General features: G+C 38.9%; 1 protein-coding gene across 4 annotated transcripts in view; it reads left to right on the forward strand.

Moving 5' to 3' along the window:
• Nucleotides 1-17,136, forward strand: part of FAM168A (family with sequence similarity 168 member A) — a 173,055-nt gene that overhangs the window by 130,936 nt on the left and 24,983 nt on the right. Inside the window, exon 2 of one of the 4 annotated variants that reach the window (XM_036258314.1) lies at nucleotides 1,091-1,152. The exons of the other annotated variants lie outside the window; for them this stretch is intronic. Coding sequence (XP_036114207.1) covers nucleotides 1,140-1,152 — 13 coding nt within the window. The 5' untranslated portion in view covers nucleotides 1,091-1,139. The remainder of the gene's footprint in view (nucleotides 1-1,090; nucleotides 1,153-17,136) is intronic. 4 annotated transcript variants of the gene reach the window in all.

Here is a 17,136-nt window from a genome sequence, read left to right on the forward strand (position 1 = left end):
TTATTATCAAGTCAACTCTGCAACGTAATCATTATTCCATCTTGCATAAGAGGAAGATGCAGTTCATTGAATGGAAGCAATAACTTGCCTGAATTCATAGATTTTAAAATGGCAAAACTGGGATTAGAGCCTATATCTGAATCTAAAGTCTAGGCTCCTTTTTCTGCATTGGAGTTGAGTCAGCAGAAAAATGGTAGTTAGCTGGTGAGTCTGTCTAACCAGACACACGGCATCAGCCACAGACTTGGTGATTACGGTTGGAAGGAAACTGAAAAGAATAGGTTTGGACAGGGAGAACCCAAGCAATAGCCCATGTCTGGGGCATGTAAGAACAAAGAACACCACCACTGGACTGATATTAAATCCACAAAATTGAGGCATGAGTATTTGAGAAAAATGGAAATATAATTTGATAAGAACTACAAGAAAAGCCAGCTATAAGAGTAGCCAGAAGGGACCCCCTGATTTGCCCGAAGAGAGGAAGGTGAAGGAAGACTTTTTGGGTAAGGAAATGAAGTGAAAGGCAAGGGAAGGACAATGAAGGATTGAGGACAGCCTGAACAGTGACATGGAAACAGAACAGTCGAATGGAGTATGCTAGAACAGTTGTGCATTTGGTATTGGTGACGTGTACAATACCCAGGATTGTCAAGAAAGGAAATAGGACATCTAGATGGATAGGAGCTAGACTTGAGAGGATCTTTATGCCATGCTAAGAAATTTGAAACTTTATCCTTGGCAATAACTGTTATCCTTGTTTGGAACTTGATCCTTCACCACCAGAGAATTTTAGGCATGATGGATATAGATCGGCATTTTTGAAAGACCTCTCTGGATATGTGAGGAAGATGTATGGAGACAGAGAAAAATGGAAATTAGAGGATAAGTTAGGAGGCTCTTAAAATAGTTCAATCAAGAGAACTGAACTAGGGGTAGTATTTTTAGAGAGAACAGTGTCTGGCATACATACAATAGACATTGAATATTTGTGGAATAGGAGTGAAAAGTTAGAACTTGACATTGGATTTGAGGAGTGAGGGAGAAGGAAGAATCTGGACTTATCTCGGGCTTCCTCTGGCTTGAATGACAGGTTATCCATCCCTGCCTTACACTGAGTTCTCAGGAGCAATGAGACCAGCATGTGTTTCTCAGGTAATTTTCTTATAACCTCTGGGGAATCCTTCTTTTTCCTAGAGCTGGGATTTTTTTTTTTAATCCTCACCTGAGGACTTTTTTTTTTTTTTTTTTTTTTTTTTGCATTTATCTTCAGCTAGAGTGGGAGGGAGAGAGGGAGGAAGAGAAAGAAAGAAACATCAGTGTGAGAGAGACACATTGACTGGTTGCCACCTATACGACACCAACCTGGGCCGGGGACAAACCGCAACCAAGGTACATGCCCTTAGCGGGAACTGAACCCAGGACTCTCTGGTCTGCGGACCGACACTCTAACTGCTGAGCCAAACCAGCCAGGGCTAGTGCTGGGATTTTTAAGCTTAATACACTTTGTAATTACAGGGCAAGATAATGCTATTCCCATTTTACAGATTTGGAAACTGAAGTGTAGAGTAGGTAAGTAACTTGCCTGGGATCACCCAGCTACTTAATTAGGAGATATTCTTACCTCTTTAGCATGTTGCCTTTGTGTAGGCCTCTTGAACTTCCCATTGTAATTCCAACTGATTATAGGCCATAATAAAACCAGCAATAAAATTCAGAAGATTAGATTGATCTAATTACTCAGCTGTTACAATGAGGCATTGAGTTAACCATAATTCAGTGCACCTTCTAATTCAATCCAACAGAGTGTACAGTATAATTTGCACTGTATGAAGGAAGATCTGATGCCTCCTTAGTATTAAGAGGAAAACATAAAATAACTAATAGAACTAGAGTCCACCATTCCCTTGCCCTTCTTTATCAGATAGATCTGATTTCAGTCTTAACTGTCAGTTACATAACTGGGCAAATAACTTAATCTCTTAGAGCCTCAGTTTTCTCACCTGTAAAAATATGGGAGATGTACTTTAATTATTCTGCAGACACAGAAACAGAGATTCAGAATTTGATAAGGATTGTAAGGGTCTTGCCCAGGTCACATAGTATCCTAGTGGCATCTCTAAAAAAAAAAAATAAGTTGAAATGGAAGCATTTTCTGGGACTCTTTAACCAAAGACACATTACCTATTTCATTTTATTTGAAAACCCACTCCTGGTGTGCATGTCATACCTATTTCCCCTCATACTTCCTTTAGAATCTCACCAGTGGGCTGACAAGTCTCTAGTAACATCATACCTTTACATTTGTAGAATCCAAAAAGAATTTTTAGGAATTTTTTACATATAACTAGAAAATCTGGTTATCAGGATTCTAGTTCTGGCTCTGCCTGAAGGATGAGTAGCAGTTATTTGGAACAGAAACAGATGAAATGTCTAATAATAAGAGAGTAATTGAATTTACCTAAATGTCAGTAATACCATTTTATAGTTTATTTTGTTTTTCCTCATTTTCAAAACAGTGTATTCATTTTAGAAAAATCAGAAAATATGGAATATAAGAAAAACATCCATAATTCCCCTGAACCAGTGGTAATCACTTAACACTTTAGTACATCTTTTTTTTATAGATCTTTTTAAATGAGCACACACACCATTATTTCTCAACAAAAATGAGATTATATATTAGGTACTATCCTGTAACATCTTAATTTATTTAAGGAATTATGAGTTGTTGTTTCATTTAGTTTTATTTCAGATAATGCCCTATTGGTAGACATTTGGATTGTTTTAACTTCCACTGTTAACCAGTAGCACAAAGCAAAAATAATATACTGAAGATGAATGAGAAAAAAAAATGCAAAAATGTGGGACACTTTTTTTTACAGATTTTTATACTCTGGTTTCTCCTCAGATCGCATAAATCTTTCGCCTTTTCATTTTCAGATTTTTAAAAGGACAAAAATGTTTTAAAATGCACAAAAGATTATAAATACACATATACACACAGCCGTATACAAGTTACCTGTATTCAAAGCATAGTGACTGATTCAGTGTTTGCACAAAAAGTCGTGCTCACTAAGAGTTTGTTTTTGTCCAGCTTGTGCTTGGCCATGTGGCAAAGGCCTAATCACCTGGAGCCAGGCCTTGTAAGGGAGAGGAAAGGGAAGGAGGTAAGGGACATGAGTGAGGATCTAGAAGTTTTTCATTAAATGCCTTAAAATCCACAGGCAAACACAGCCATTTCCAAAAGGGAACTTTTTTATGTTGTTAATCCCCACTCAATGATATTTTTTCCATTGATTTTTAGAGAGATTGGAAGGGAGGGAGGGAAGGGGAAAGAGAAAGACAGAGAGAGAGAGAAACATCAATGTGAAAGAGACATGTCAATTGGTTACCTCCCGCACATGACCTTGCTGGGACTGGGGATCGAACCTGCAACCCAGGTATGTGCCCTTGACCGGAATCAAACCCAAGATTTTTCCCTCTGCAGGGAAGATTTTTCACTCTAACCATTGAGCCAAACCGTCTAGGGCTCTAAAAGGGAACTTTTAATGAAAAGGGTAGGGGTGGGGGATGGTGTCTAACATTTATTGAAGTAGTTACCACTCTGTGCCAAGTACTTAAACGCTGTGTATTTTGCATACTATCTCTTTTAATTTTTTAGTCTGCAGTATAGGATATCCTTGTGTTCTTAAGGGTTAGGTAAAGACACTTGCCTAAGATTTCATGTCTGGTAAGTGGTACAGCTGACTTCTGAATCCACATTTTCCTGCTCTCAGAGCTCCGGTTCTTCCTACTGGACTATGATGGCTCCTGCAGAAGGGCCAGAACAGGAAGCTCCTCATGACTCTTGGTAGGAATGTTTAGATGGGTATCTACAAAGCAAGTTCTGAACTGCCTTGCTGACCCTCCAACCCACATACAGATAAGAAGATTGCCCTGCTGGTGTGGCTCCGTGTATTGAATCTCGTCCCAATGACTGAGAGGTCCCTGTTCGATTCTTGGTCAGGGCACGTGCCCGAGTTTTGAGTTCGATCCCCAGTAGGGGGCGTGCAGGAGGCAGCCGATCCATGTTTCTCTCTCACACTGATGTTTCTATCACTCTCTCCCTAAAAAAACAATCAATAAAAAACATATTTAAAAAAAAAGAAATCTGGTCCAGCTGGTCAGTGGTTGAACGCTGACCCATGCACCAAGAGGTCACTGGTTCGATTTCCGGTCAGGACACATGCCCAGGTTGTGGGCCCGATCCCCAGTGGGAGGCATGCAGGAGGTGGCCAGTCAGTGTTCTCTCTCATTGGTATTTCTCTCTCTGTCTCCCTCTCAGTTCCTGTCTCTCTAAAATCAATAAAAAGGAAAAAAACATTTTAAAAAAAGAAGAAATCTGCAGAAAAAAGTTAGAAGTGTGTGTATAAGTATGCAGCCTAAAAAAAGAATGATTTTAACTCAACCTAACCTTTCACTATAACACACTGGGAAAAAAAGAGCAAACTAAACTTAAAGCAAGTAAATGGAATAAAATAAAGATTAAAGCAGAATTTGATGGAATTAAAAAATATAAAAACAATAGAGAAAATCAATACACCAAAGGTTGTTTCTTTGAAAAGATCAAAATTGACAAACTTTTATCTGGACTGATCAAGAACAAAAAAGAGAAGACTCAAATTACTAAACTCAGGAACAATACAGGAGCTATTACTACGGACTTTACGGAAATAAAAAGGATTATAAGGTAATACTCTGAACAATTGTATGACAACAAATTAGGTTCCTAAGTGAAATGGACAAATTACTAGAAAGACAGAAAGTACCAACACTGACTTATGAAGAAACAGAAGTCTGAATAGACCTATAGCAAATAGAATTAGTAATAATAATAAATAAAAACTTCCCACACAGAAAAACCCAGGACCAGACAGCTTTATTGGTAAGTACTAAGATACATTTAAACAAGAATTAATACTAGCCCTACACAAACTCTTCCAAAATATAGAAGAGGGGAGAACACTTTCTAACATTCTGTAAGGCTAGTATTGCCCTGATACCAAACCCAGACAAAAACACGAGTAAAGAAAACTACAGACCAATATCCCATTTAAATGTAAATGCAAAAATCTTCAACAACATACTAGCAAAATGAACACAAATAATTTATAGGAAGGATTGTATTATACACTGTGACCAAGTAGGATTTATCACAGGGGTACAAGATTAATTTAAAACAGGAAAATCAATCAATGTACTACACCATATTAAGAGATTAAGAGAGAAGCCCTGTCTGGTTTGTGATTGGAGCTTCAGCCTGTGGACCAAAGAGTCTCGGGTTTGATTCCGGTCAAGGGCACATACCTTGGTTGCGGTTCACCCCCAGCCCTGGTCGGTTCACCCCCAGCCCTGGTCGGGGTCATGTGGGAGGTAACCAATGGATGTGTCTCTCTCATGTTAATGTTTTTTCCCCCTCCCATCCTCCCTCCTACTCTGTCTGAGATAAATGAAAAAATATTCTCGGGTGAGGATTAGAAATAATAAGATTAAGATAGAAAACTCACATAATCATTTCAATACACACAGAAAAATCATTTGACAAACTCCAATACCCTTTCAATATTTAAACAAAGAAACAAAACCCAACAAACTAAAAATAGAAGGAAACTTCCTCAGCCTGAAAAAGGACATTTATGAGAAACCCATGGCTGTCATTGTACCTAATAGAAAAAGTGTGAATGCTTTCTCCCTAAACATTGGAAACAAGGCAAGGCTGTTGAGTCTGACCACTTCTATTGAACACTGGACTGGAGGTTCTAACCAGGGCATTTGGGCAAGAAAATGAAATAAAAAGTCATCCAAATTGGAAAGGAAGAAGTAAAACTATCTGTATTTGCAGATGACATGATCTTGCATATAGAAAATTATGAGGGATCCACACACAGAAAAACTATTAGAACTAATGCATCAGTTTAGCAAGGTTGCAAGGTACAAGATCAATATACAAAACAAAAAATCAATTCTATTTCTATACAATTATAATAAAAATGAAGTTAAGAAAATTTCATTTACAGCCATCAAATGAATAAAATACTTAGGAATAAATTTAACAAAAGAAGTATAAAACATATACTCTGAAAACTGTAAAACATTGTTGAAAAATGTTAAAGATCTAAATAATTGGAAAAGACATCCTGTTCATGGCCTGAAAGACTTTGATCTACAGATTCAACACAATCCCTATCAATATCCCAGCAGGCTTGTTTACAGATTTTGACAAGCGGTTCCTAAAATTTGTATGGAAATTGAAAAGACCCATATTAGCCAAAACAATCTTGATAAAGAAAAAACCTGGAGAACTTCCCAATATCAAAGTTAATTGGAAAGCTACATCAATCAAGGCAGTGTAGTTCTGACATAAAAATAGACATGTGGACTAATGGAATAGAATTGAGTATCCAGAAATAAACCCTCGAATTTATAGTCAATGATTTTCAACAAGGATACCATAAACAATTCAATGAGGAAAGAATAGTCTTGCCCTAGCCAGTTTGGCTCAGCAGTTAGAGCATTGGTCTGTGGACTGAAGGCTCACGGGTCTGATTCTGGTCAAAGAAATGTGCCTGGGTTGCAGGTTTGATCCCTGGCCCCAGTCTGGGTTATGTAGGAGGCAACTAATCCATGTGTCTCTCTCACATCAATGTTTCTTTCTCCCCCCCCCCCCCACCATCCCTCTCCCTCTCCCTCTCTCTACCCCTTTCCTCTCCCTCCCTCCTTCCTCCTTTCCACTCTCTCTAAAATCAGTAGAAAAATATCCTCGGGTGAGGATTAACCAAAGGAAAAAAAAAAAGAATAAAGAAAGAATAGTCTTTTTAATGAATGGTACTGGGACAGCTAGTTATCCACAAATAAAAGAATGAAATAGGATCTTTCATATCATATGAAAAATTTAATTCAAAATGGACCATGTAAGAGTTAAAACTATAAAAACTCTTAAAGGAAGACTTGGAAGTAAATCTTTTGTGATCTTAGATTTGGCAAGGTCATGACATCAATAGCACAAGTAACCCAAGAAAATAATAGATAATTGGACTTAATCAAAATTTAAAACTTGTGTGCTTCAAAGGACACCAACAAGAAAGCAAAAGGACAACCCACAGAATGGTATAAAATATTTGCACATCATCTGTCTGATAAAGAACTTGTATCTAGAATATATCAAAAACTTTTACAATCCAATAATAAAAAGACAACCCAACTAAAAAATATGCAGAGAATCTGAATAGACAGTTTTCCAAAGAAGATATATAAAAGCTAATAAATACATGAGAAGATGTTCAACATAATAAATCACAGTCATCAGGGAAATGCAAATCAAAACCACAATGAGGTACCACTTTATACCCTTAGGATAGCTATCATCATAAGGTGAGATACTGCCCTGGCCAGTGTGGCCAGTTGGTTGCGTGTCCTCTGAGCACCGAAAGGTTGCCAGTTTGATCCCCAGTAGGGGGCATGCAGGAGGCAGCCAATCCATGTATCCCTGTCATGTTGTTGGTGTTTCTCTTTCTCCCTCTCCCTTCCTCTCAGTAAAAATCAATTTAAAAAAAAACTTTTTAAAAAAGAAGGTCAAATACTAACAAGTGTTGGCAAGGATATGAGAAATTAAAACTCATATTGCTGGTATAGCCGCTTTGGAAAATAGCCTAATTGTTCCTCCAATGGTTTTCCTGTCTCTGTGACTTGCTTATACTGTTCTTTTTATTTGGGGATGTCACTCCTTTTATCTTTGCCTGACAGAATGCTGCCTGTCCCATAAGGACCAACTCAAATTCCAATTTTCCAAGCATATATACTTGGAATTACAAGTTGTATATCTTTACTTGGTATTACAAAATTGCTCTTCAAAATTCTTCAACTAATTTCCATTGTTTTAGATCCTTTCCAACACTTGACATTGTCAAACTTTAAAATTATTCAGGCCCTGACTGGTATAGCTTAGTGGTTAGAGCACTGGTCCATGTACCTAAGGGTTGTGGGTTAGGTTCATGGTCAAGGGCATGTACCTTGGTTGCAGGTTGGATCCCTGGCCCCAGTTGGGGCACATGCAGGAGGCAACTGATTGATATGTCTTTCTCATGTCAATATTTCTCTCTCTCCTTCTCCCTTTTCTCCTTCCCCTCTTCCTCTCTCTCTCTCCTCTCTCTCTCTCTCTCTCTCTCTCTCTCTCTCTCTCTCTCTCGTCTCCACTTCCTCTTTCCCTCTCTCCCTTCCACTCTTTAAAAATCAATGGGAAAAATATCCTTGGATGAGAATTAGCAAAAAATAATAATAGCCTTGGCCGGTTTAGCTAAGCGGTTAGAACGTCAGCCCTTGGACCAAAGAGTCTCAGGTTCAATTTCGGTTAAGGGCATGTACCTTGGTTGCAGTTCCGTCCCTGGCCCTGGTTGGGGTCGAGCAGGAGGCAACCAATTGAAGTGTCTCTCCCACATTGATGTTTCTATCTCTCCCTCCCAGTCTGTCTGAAAATAAATGGAAAAATATCCTTGGGTAAGGATTAAAAATAATAATAAAATTGTTTGGTCAGATTGGTATGAGATCATATTTAATTTACTTGCATTTTGCTGATTACTAATATGGTTGAACATCTTTTCCTTTTCTCCTCCTCCCTAGTCATTTGAGTGAATTCTGTGAATTGCATAATTAGATACTATTGGCTTATTTTCACTTTCTTATTATTGATTAATATAAATCCTGTATTCTGGTTGTTAGTCCTTTGTTAATTTAAATGTGCTACAAATTTCTCTGTGCTTGTTTTTTTAACTTTGTTTATAGCATCTTGTCATACAGATTTAAATTTTGATGAGTTTAATTAATTAACCTTCTGTGGTTTTTCCTTTTGGTTTTATTTAAGAAATACTTTCTAACCCCAAGATCAAACTGATATTTTTCTATTTTTTTCTAATAGTCTTGAAGTTTTGTGTGTTTTTAAAAATATTTAGGTCTTTGTTCTTTCTAGTGTTGGAGAAATATGAGGTGAGAATCTAGTGTTTTTCTTACATGGAAAACCAATATGTTTCTTTGAATCTGAACAAGATTCTTCCGTTTACCAGATCTCTTTAAACAGAATAAAAGAGTGAATTGACCTGGGAGGGAAAAGGCTTCACAGACTGAATCATCAGTTTGCAGAATTTCATCTTACTCTTTTATCTCTTTTTAGAAGAAGAAGGCAGGAAGGCAGGAATCATTGACCAAACAATCTGTAAAGTGCTGAGTATCTCCCCATCTGCCTTATAGATGCAGGGGTGGGGGGAGGGGAGCAGCAGCAGCTCCAGAGTAGGGATTGAAACAGAATAGGCCATCTGCTTTCTATTAAAATTTCTCCCATACCGACAGGGAACTTTGGGGATATTTTTAGATTTGTAAAAGAATTTTTTCCCCTGAGGAATAGCACACACTCGGCCTTATGTGCTTACCTAGGAATAATTTTGTTATTAGCTTTGACATAGCCTATTTTCTTTTTTTGTTGATGATATATATTGTTTTTACACTAAAGACATATCAAGTTAAATCTGCTCTGATTTTTAGCAGCCTTCCTCTTCTGGGGCTCAGCCAGAGTGAATGACCGCAGATTGCTAGCCTTTTATCTGGATGGGTACATTCCCCCTGAAGATATAACATATTCTGGAGCATAATTGATTACTGGATATTTCGCCCTTTCTTGTTACTTCAGGGGGAGTTGCCTTGCCCTAAGAAGAATAGTATCTCACTTATACCCTTATACTCCCCTGGGACTCACTAGTGGGAGGCTGGGTGGCTGGACGTTGAATCCAGCATGTAGACTACCTCAGATTCTGGTCCTGTAGGCAGGTCAGAGCCAGCACTACAGAACCACTACCTGCCTGGCTGACCTATATTCTCGCCAGTATAGCACTCTCAGCAGCCAGGCCTTCCAGCTAGTAAGAGGAATTCAGATTCAGGCATTTTTTTCTGGAACTACCAGATTCAAGAGTCCATTTAGTTTATTTTCCTTCTGCCTATTAAAGAAAAGAAAAAAACCTACAAACTCTGCAGTTAGAACATTTCCATCTTTCTATGTGACTTTTCAGCTCATAGCAATAAAAATGAGATTTTGCTGTCAGGATGAATTTTTATAGGCTCTGTCTCCTAAACATCTTTGTAGTTCCCCCTCTCTTTATTCCATTGTTACTGTTTTAGCTTTGCCTTTGGTCTACTGAAGTAACTTCCTATCTGGTCCCTCCTTCTCTGGTCTTACCCACCTCAACCCCTTTCTGTATTGATGCTGGAGTAGTGTTTGTAAAACACAAATCTGTAACTCCCCAGTTTAAAACCCTCCAGTGGGTTCCTGTTATTTGTTGATAATTTCCATCCCTTAGCTTGGAATTCAGATCTCTTCACAATATCCCCAGTGTATCTATTTACTATATCTCTATTTCTTACCACTTCCCTATCACCACACTGTAAACTCCAACGTAACTGAATTATTTGCCATTTCCCTATTATGGCATACATTTTTATGCATGAAACAAATATATATTTCTTTTTTTTTATTTTTTATTGATTTTTAGAGAGAGAGAAAGGGAGAGGGAGAAGGAGAAACATTGATGTGAGAATGTAATATCAGCCACACTGGCCAGGGCCAAATATATATATTTCTTTGTCCCCACCCCACAAATCTCTGACAAACTTCTGCCACTCATTGTTCAAGGCCATCTAAAATGTTACTTATTCTGAGAAGCCATTTATTTCCAGTTCTCCCAGGCCTGTTCTTCACTGCCTCCTCAGCATTTCACTAACACCCCAACATTATGCTATTATAGATTATATATGTTGCTTATGGATTAATATAAATAACCTATATTATTTCCCCCATTAGACTGTAAGTTTCTACATAAAGAACCTAGCACCATGCTTGGCACAGAGTAAGCATTTTGGATGCTGACTATGCTGATGGATAATGAGGAAGAAATCTGGATTAAGTCACTTTAGGCCTTCACTGATCACCTGTCACCAGAGTTTTATGTCAATTCAATTAAAAAAAAAATCGGAAAAACCATCAGTGAAAGATTGAACAAAGCAGGAAAAAATTGCTTTAAGGGAAGAGGGTTGTAAATTGAAGTCTGGCCAAATGTGGACAGTCAGAATAGGGATGGGTTGAAGGAATTGGGTCAGTTAAATTTGTACAAGAGAAAATTCAGGAAGAATAACTGATATCTTCATATCTCTGTGAGGTTGGCTTGGAGCAGAGGGAACAGATGTGTTCTGTGAGGGTAGATCTAGGACCCGTGGTTGGGAAGGTATTCAGGGCTAGATTCCTTATAAGGTAGGTTTTTAGCTCAGACTGAATAATTTCTTAAATTTCAGAGCTCTCCAGTAAGAGTTTTAACTGCCTGAAGAGGTTCTGAGCACACCATCATTAGAAGAGTGTTGGCAGAGGCCATGTGGGCCGTTATAAAGGGTATTTCTGTGCTGAGTGGCAAATTGGACTCAGTCACCTCTAATACCTCTTCTAACTCTGTAATTCAGTGCCTGTGTGATGCTTTTCAGTAACGCGAGCATAATCTACATTAGGACACTGAGTGGGAACAGAATAGTTTTTTGGGTTTTTTTTTGTACTGAACCATCTTTGACCAGATCGATTCTCTAGAGTAATTTTCTGATTTCCCAGGTTTTGAAGCTGAAATAAAAGAATCTTAGCAAAGAAACAGCAGCCAAATCCAGAGCTTTTGCTGAGTAGACTCGTGTTTTGAGGAGAATTGGGGAGGTTGGTAGGAATGAACTTTGTCTCTCACTCATCGGGCCTGGGTTCTATCTCTGTTCTATTTCCAAGTTGTGTAAGATAAGTAAAAGCTTCAATATCCTCGTCTCTAAAATGGGACTAATAAGTATTTTATAGAATTAGGATAAAGATTAAATTAGATAAAGAAGTACCAGGCACAGTGCATTCTAACTGTTTGCTTATCTGTCTTTCTCTCTAATTAGTTAGTGACCCTCTCAAGGTTGGGGACCCTGTTGGATTTATTTCTTTTGTTTTAAACCTCTCATAGCTCCGGAATACAACCTCCCTGGTAATCTCTTTATCAAGTACCTGTTCTCTACCTTATCTGTGCTAGGCACTAGAGATGCCAACATCATCATCAACAGAAGCAGCAATGTGAATAATATCAGTTGGGGACAAGGAAACAAAAAATTCAAAACGAAGCCAAGAAAGTTGTGGGGAGGAAGCCCAGCTTAACCTGTAATGCCCTTGCTGGACAGAGGAAGTTGGTGGTGGGGAAGGGATATCCTCTACTGTCCCACCCTGCGTTTGAGTTCAGAAGCTTGCTTATCCAGGCTGAGGGGAGGAGAGAGGTAGTGTGTTGACAGGGCAGGGAGGAGTGGGAAGGAAGAACTGACCAAGAGCTGTTGTGTACAGGCAAATAAGACTTAGCTGTGCCTTCAAGGAACCTACAGTTTAAATATTTTTCTTTACTGATTTTAGAGGGAGGGGGGAGAGAGAGAGAGAAACATCGATGAGAGAGAACATCGATCGGTTGCCTCCTGCATGCCCCTACTGAGGATCAGCCCACAACCTGGGCATGTGCCCTGATTAGGAATTGAACCAGCGACCTTTTGGTGCATGGGTCGATGCTCAACCACTGAGCCACACCAGCCAGGCAAGGAGCTTACAGTTTAAGGAGAGGGGGGCAAGACAGGAAATATAAACAAACCACTGAAGTACAGTATAATAAGTTCTGCAATTGGGGATGCAAGAGTCTGCAAATTTGTTTTGTTCTAAAGAGTAAAAGCTACAGGTAGTCAGCATCTGTGCAGTATGAGAAGTCACTTTCATTTAGAGCCGTCTCATGTTGGGGGAAGATCTCAGGAAAGGAAGGCATTCACTCTCAGTAGAGATGCAAAGGCTAGAACGAATGATCCCATGAGTGTGTTGTGTGGAAGAGGCCCATCTGTGAAGGTGGGCCAAATTCCCTGTATGGTGCTTCTAACCTCAGCAACCAGTGATCCTACGTCCCTTCCTTTACCTTGGCTTGAAGATGTCATCTATAAAATGTAGAGGGTTGGGCCAAATAAAGCTCCTAATGCTGCCATTTTATGATATCTAAATCTAAGTGAATGAAATAAAAATCTACTTGGAACAATTGAAGGAAGGTCCTGTAATTGCTCCTAAAGTGAAAGGCATCTGATTACCCTTGGCTGCATGATCTCTTACATGAAGTTGAATAGAGTTCAAGCATGAGACTGGATCACTTTGCTTCCGATTAAATCCTGACTTTCTTATTGAAAAGTGGTAGACCTCCGGATTGCTAATTAAGTGACAACAAGTTGGCTACCTCAGTTCTGAAATCAGAAAATGAATGGAGTCTGGGGAAGAGAGATTAATTTTCTTTGGAATTGGAAAGGATTTAGAGAAAGGCATATTCACAAAGATACATTATTAAAGTTTAATATTTTCAAATCCCAAAGAAGCTTTTAGGGATTTCAGGATTTAATCTTTGACTTTCAAAATCAGCTTTTCATTGTCAGTCAAAATACCAGTGAACATTAAAAAAAATACAGGCAGCAGTAAGACAGGCACTTAACACATTGCTAGTGCAAGTACAAATTGATAGTCTTTCTAGAAAGCAGTGTGGCAAAGTATGTGTCTTAGCATGTCACTTCTCTTCACCTTTTCTGTGATGGCCCTGTTCTTAACCACGTCATCTGTTGACCACAGAAGTTAACAATAACCTCTGTTTCTTTACCCTCCCCCCCTTTTTTTAATCTTCACCCAAGGATATTTTTCTATTTATCTTCGGTTAGAAGGGGATAGAGAGAGAAACATCCATGTGAGAGAGACACATCATTGGTTGCCTCCCACACGACCCTGACCAGGGCTGGGGACGAACCACAACCAATTCTTTGGTCTGCGGGCTAATGCTCTCACTGCTGAGCCGAACAGGCCAGGGCTACCCTTCCCCTCTTATAGTCTGTTTTCAACACAGCACTCAGAATGACCCTTTTCAAACATAAGTCAGATCATGTTGTTATTCTGCTCAAACCCCATGATGGCTTCTCATTTCACTCAGTGAAAAATCGAAGTTTTTACAATAGCCTATAAGGCCCTACATGAACTGACCAACCCTTTATCTTTGACTTCTATTTGTACTGTTCCCCTTGGATATTTCATTTCAGCCACACTGGCCCCCATGCTGTTTCTCAGACATGTCCTATATGCTCAGAACATAGGGCCTTTGCATGGGCTGTTTCCTTTGCAATGCTCTCCTTTTAGCCATCTGCTTGGTTAACTCTGTTTCCTTTAAATATTCTTAAAAAGCTTACCGTCCCAATATGTCTTATGCTGGTTACCCTATTTAATATTGCAATGCCCACCCCCACCCACAGCACTGTGGCACTTCTGGTGTCCTTTACCCTACCTTAAACTCTTTTCCATATCACTTAAGACTGTGTTTGCTTATATTTACTATTTATCCACTGCTTCTCACACCTTCTTAGAGTCTAAGCTCCACAAGGGCAGGGATCATCATGTCTGGCACAGAGTAGATACTAAGATATTTGTTGAATGAATGAGCTTTAAAAGTAGCACTGTCGCTGGGCCAGTATGGCTCAGTGGATTGAGCATCATCCATGGACCCTGAGGTCCCAATTCGATTCCCGGTCAGGGCACATTGAGCCCATGTTTCAGGCTCGATCCCCAGTAGGGAGTATGCAGGAGGCAGCTGATCAATGTTTCTCTCTCATATCAATGTTTTTCTCTCTAAAAAATCAATAAAAACATATGTATTTTTTTTAAGTATAAAGAAAAAGTAGCACTGTCGCCCTGACCAGTTCACCTCAGTGGTTAGAGTATGGGCCCTCGTACCAAAGGGTCGTAGGTTCGATTCCTGGTCAAGGACACATACCTGAGTTATGGGTTCAATTCCTGGCCTTGGTTACAGGAGGCAACCAATTGATATGTCTCTTTCACATCGATGTTTCTCTTTCTCCCCGTCCCTCCTTTCCACTCTAAAAATCAATGGAAGAATGTGCTCAGGTGAGGATTAACAACAAAATAGCACTGTCTTTTGATCTAGAAATCTCATTTTAGAACTGGTTCCTAAAGAAATAATCAGAGATACACTGGAAGATTTATTTAGGTTGTTCTCATATCTTTTTTTTTTTATCCTCACCCGAGGATATTTTTACATGTATCTTCAGACAGAGTGGGAGGGAGGGAGGGGGAGAGAGAGAGAGAAACATCGATGTGAGAGAGACACATCTACTAGTTGCCACCTGCACGACCTCAACCGGGGCCAGGGACGAACTGCAACCGATGTATGTGCCCTTAGCGGGAACCGAACCCAGGACTCTCTAGTCCATGGGCCGATGCTTTAACCACTAAGCCAAATCGGCCAGGGCTGTTCTCATATCTTATTTATGATAAAGAAAATTTGTAAACAGCCTAAACATCTAAAAATAGAGTAATAGTTAAATCATTTGATATAGCTACATAATGGAATATTACGAAGATAATTAAAATGTTTTGAAAAGTGTGTAATTAGCCCGGTTGGTGTGGTTTAGTTTTAGAGCATCGACCCATGAACAAGAGGTTGCTGGTTCAATTCCCAGTCAGGGCACATGCTCAGGTTGTGGGCCAAATCCCCACTGGGGAACATGCAGGAGGTGGCCAGTTGATGCTCTTATTCATTGATATTTCTGTCTCTCTCCCTCTCCCTTCCTCTCTCTCTAAAAAAAAAAAAATCAAAGGAAAAAAAAAGTGTGTAATTACATGGGAAAATACATATAATGTTAAACTGTTAGAAGGTAGAATATAAAACTGTATATATCTCTAACCTCACACCATATAAAAAAAATGGATCAGTGATTTAAATATAAGACCCCAAACCATAAAACTCTTTGAAGAAACATAAGAGTAAATCTTCATGACCTTGAATTTGGCAATAGATTCTTAGATATAACACCAAAAACGTGAGCACAAAAAGGAAAAATGATAAATTGGATTTCATCTGAATTAATTGTTTTTCCATCAAAGACAGTGTAAAGAAAGATGCCTAGGCTGGTTTGGCTCAGTGGTTAAAGCATCGGCTCGTGGACCAGAGAGTTCTTGGTTCAGTTCCTGCTAAGGGCATGTACCTTGGTTGCAGTTTGTCCCCGGCCCCTGTTGGGGTCGTGTGGGTGGCAACCAGTCGATGTGTCTCTCTCTCGTCCTCCCTCTCTCTCTCGCTCTATCTGAAGATAAATGCAAAAATGTCCTCAAGTGAGGATTAAAAAAGAAAGTGAAAAGACAACCCATTGAGTGGGAGAAAATATTTACAAATTATGTATTTGATAAGAGTTTGCTACCCAGAATATATAACAAAAACTGCTTATAATTTATTAACAAAAACAACTCAATTTAAAAATGGGCAAATGTTTTGAACAGATATTTCTCCAAAGGAGATATACAAGTGCCAGTAAATGTGTGAAAAGATGCTTAACATCATTAAGCATTAGAGAAATATAAATCAAAGCCACAATGAAATATCATTTTATACCTACTAGGATGTCAGTAATAAAAATAACAAGTGTTGATGAGGATGTGGAGAAAAATTGGAAACCTCATGTACTGCTTGTAGGAATGTAAAATTGTATAGCCACTGTGAAAAATAGTTTGATGGTTCCTCAGAAAAGCTAAACATATAATTATCCTGTGATCCAGCAATTCTGCTCCTTGGCATATACCCAAAAGACTTGAAATCAGAACTCAAACAAGGACTTGAATCCCAGTGTTCATAGCTACATTGTTCACGATAGCCAAAAGGCAGAAAAAAATCATGTGTCTATCAACATGAATGGATAAACAAAATGTAGCATATATTTAGAGTGGACTATTATTCAGCCATAAAAAGGAGTGGAGTTCAGATCCATGCTACAACAAGAGATGAACCTTGAAAATATGCAAAGTGAAAGAAGCCAGATACAAAAAGACAAATAGTGTTTGATTTTGCTTATGGAGACAGAAAGTAGATTAGAGGTTAATAAAAGGGCTACAAGGAGAGGGAATGGCAAGTTACTGCTTAATGGGTACAGTTTCTGTTTGGGGGTGATGAAAAGTTTTAGAAACACATAGTGGAGATGGTTGTACAACATTGTGAA

Source organism: Molossus molossus, unplaced genomic scaffold (genome assembly GCF_014108415.1).
Source record: "Molossus molossus isolate mMolMol1 unplaced genomic scaffold, mMolMol1.p scaffold_m16_p_13, whole genome shotgun sequence".
Taxonomy (NCBI): domain Eukaryota; kingdom Metazoa; phylum Chordata; class Mammalia; order Chiroptera; family Molossidae; genus Molossus; species Molossus molossus.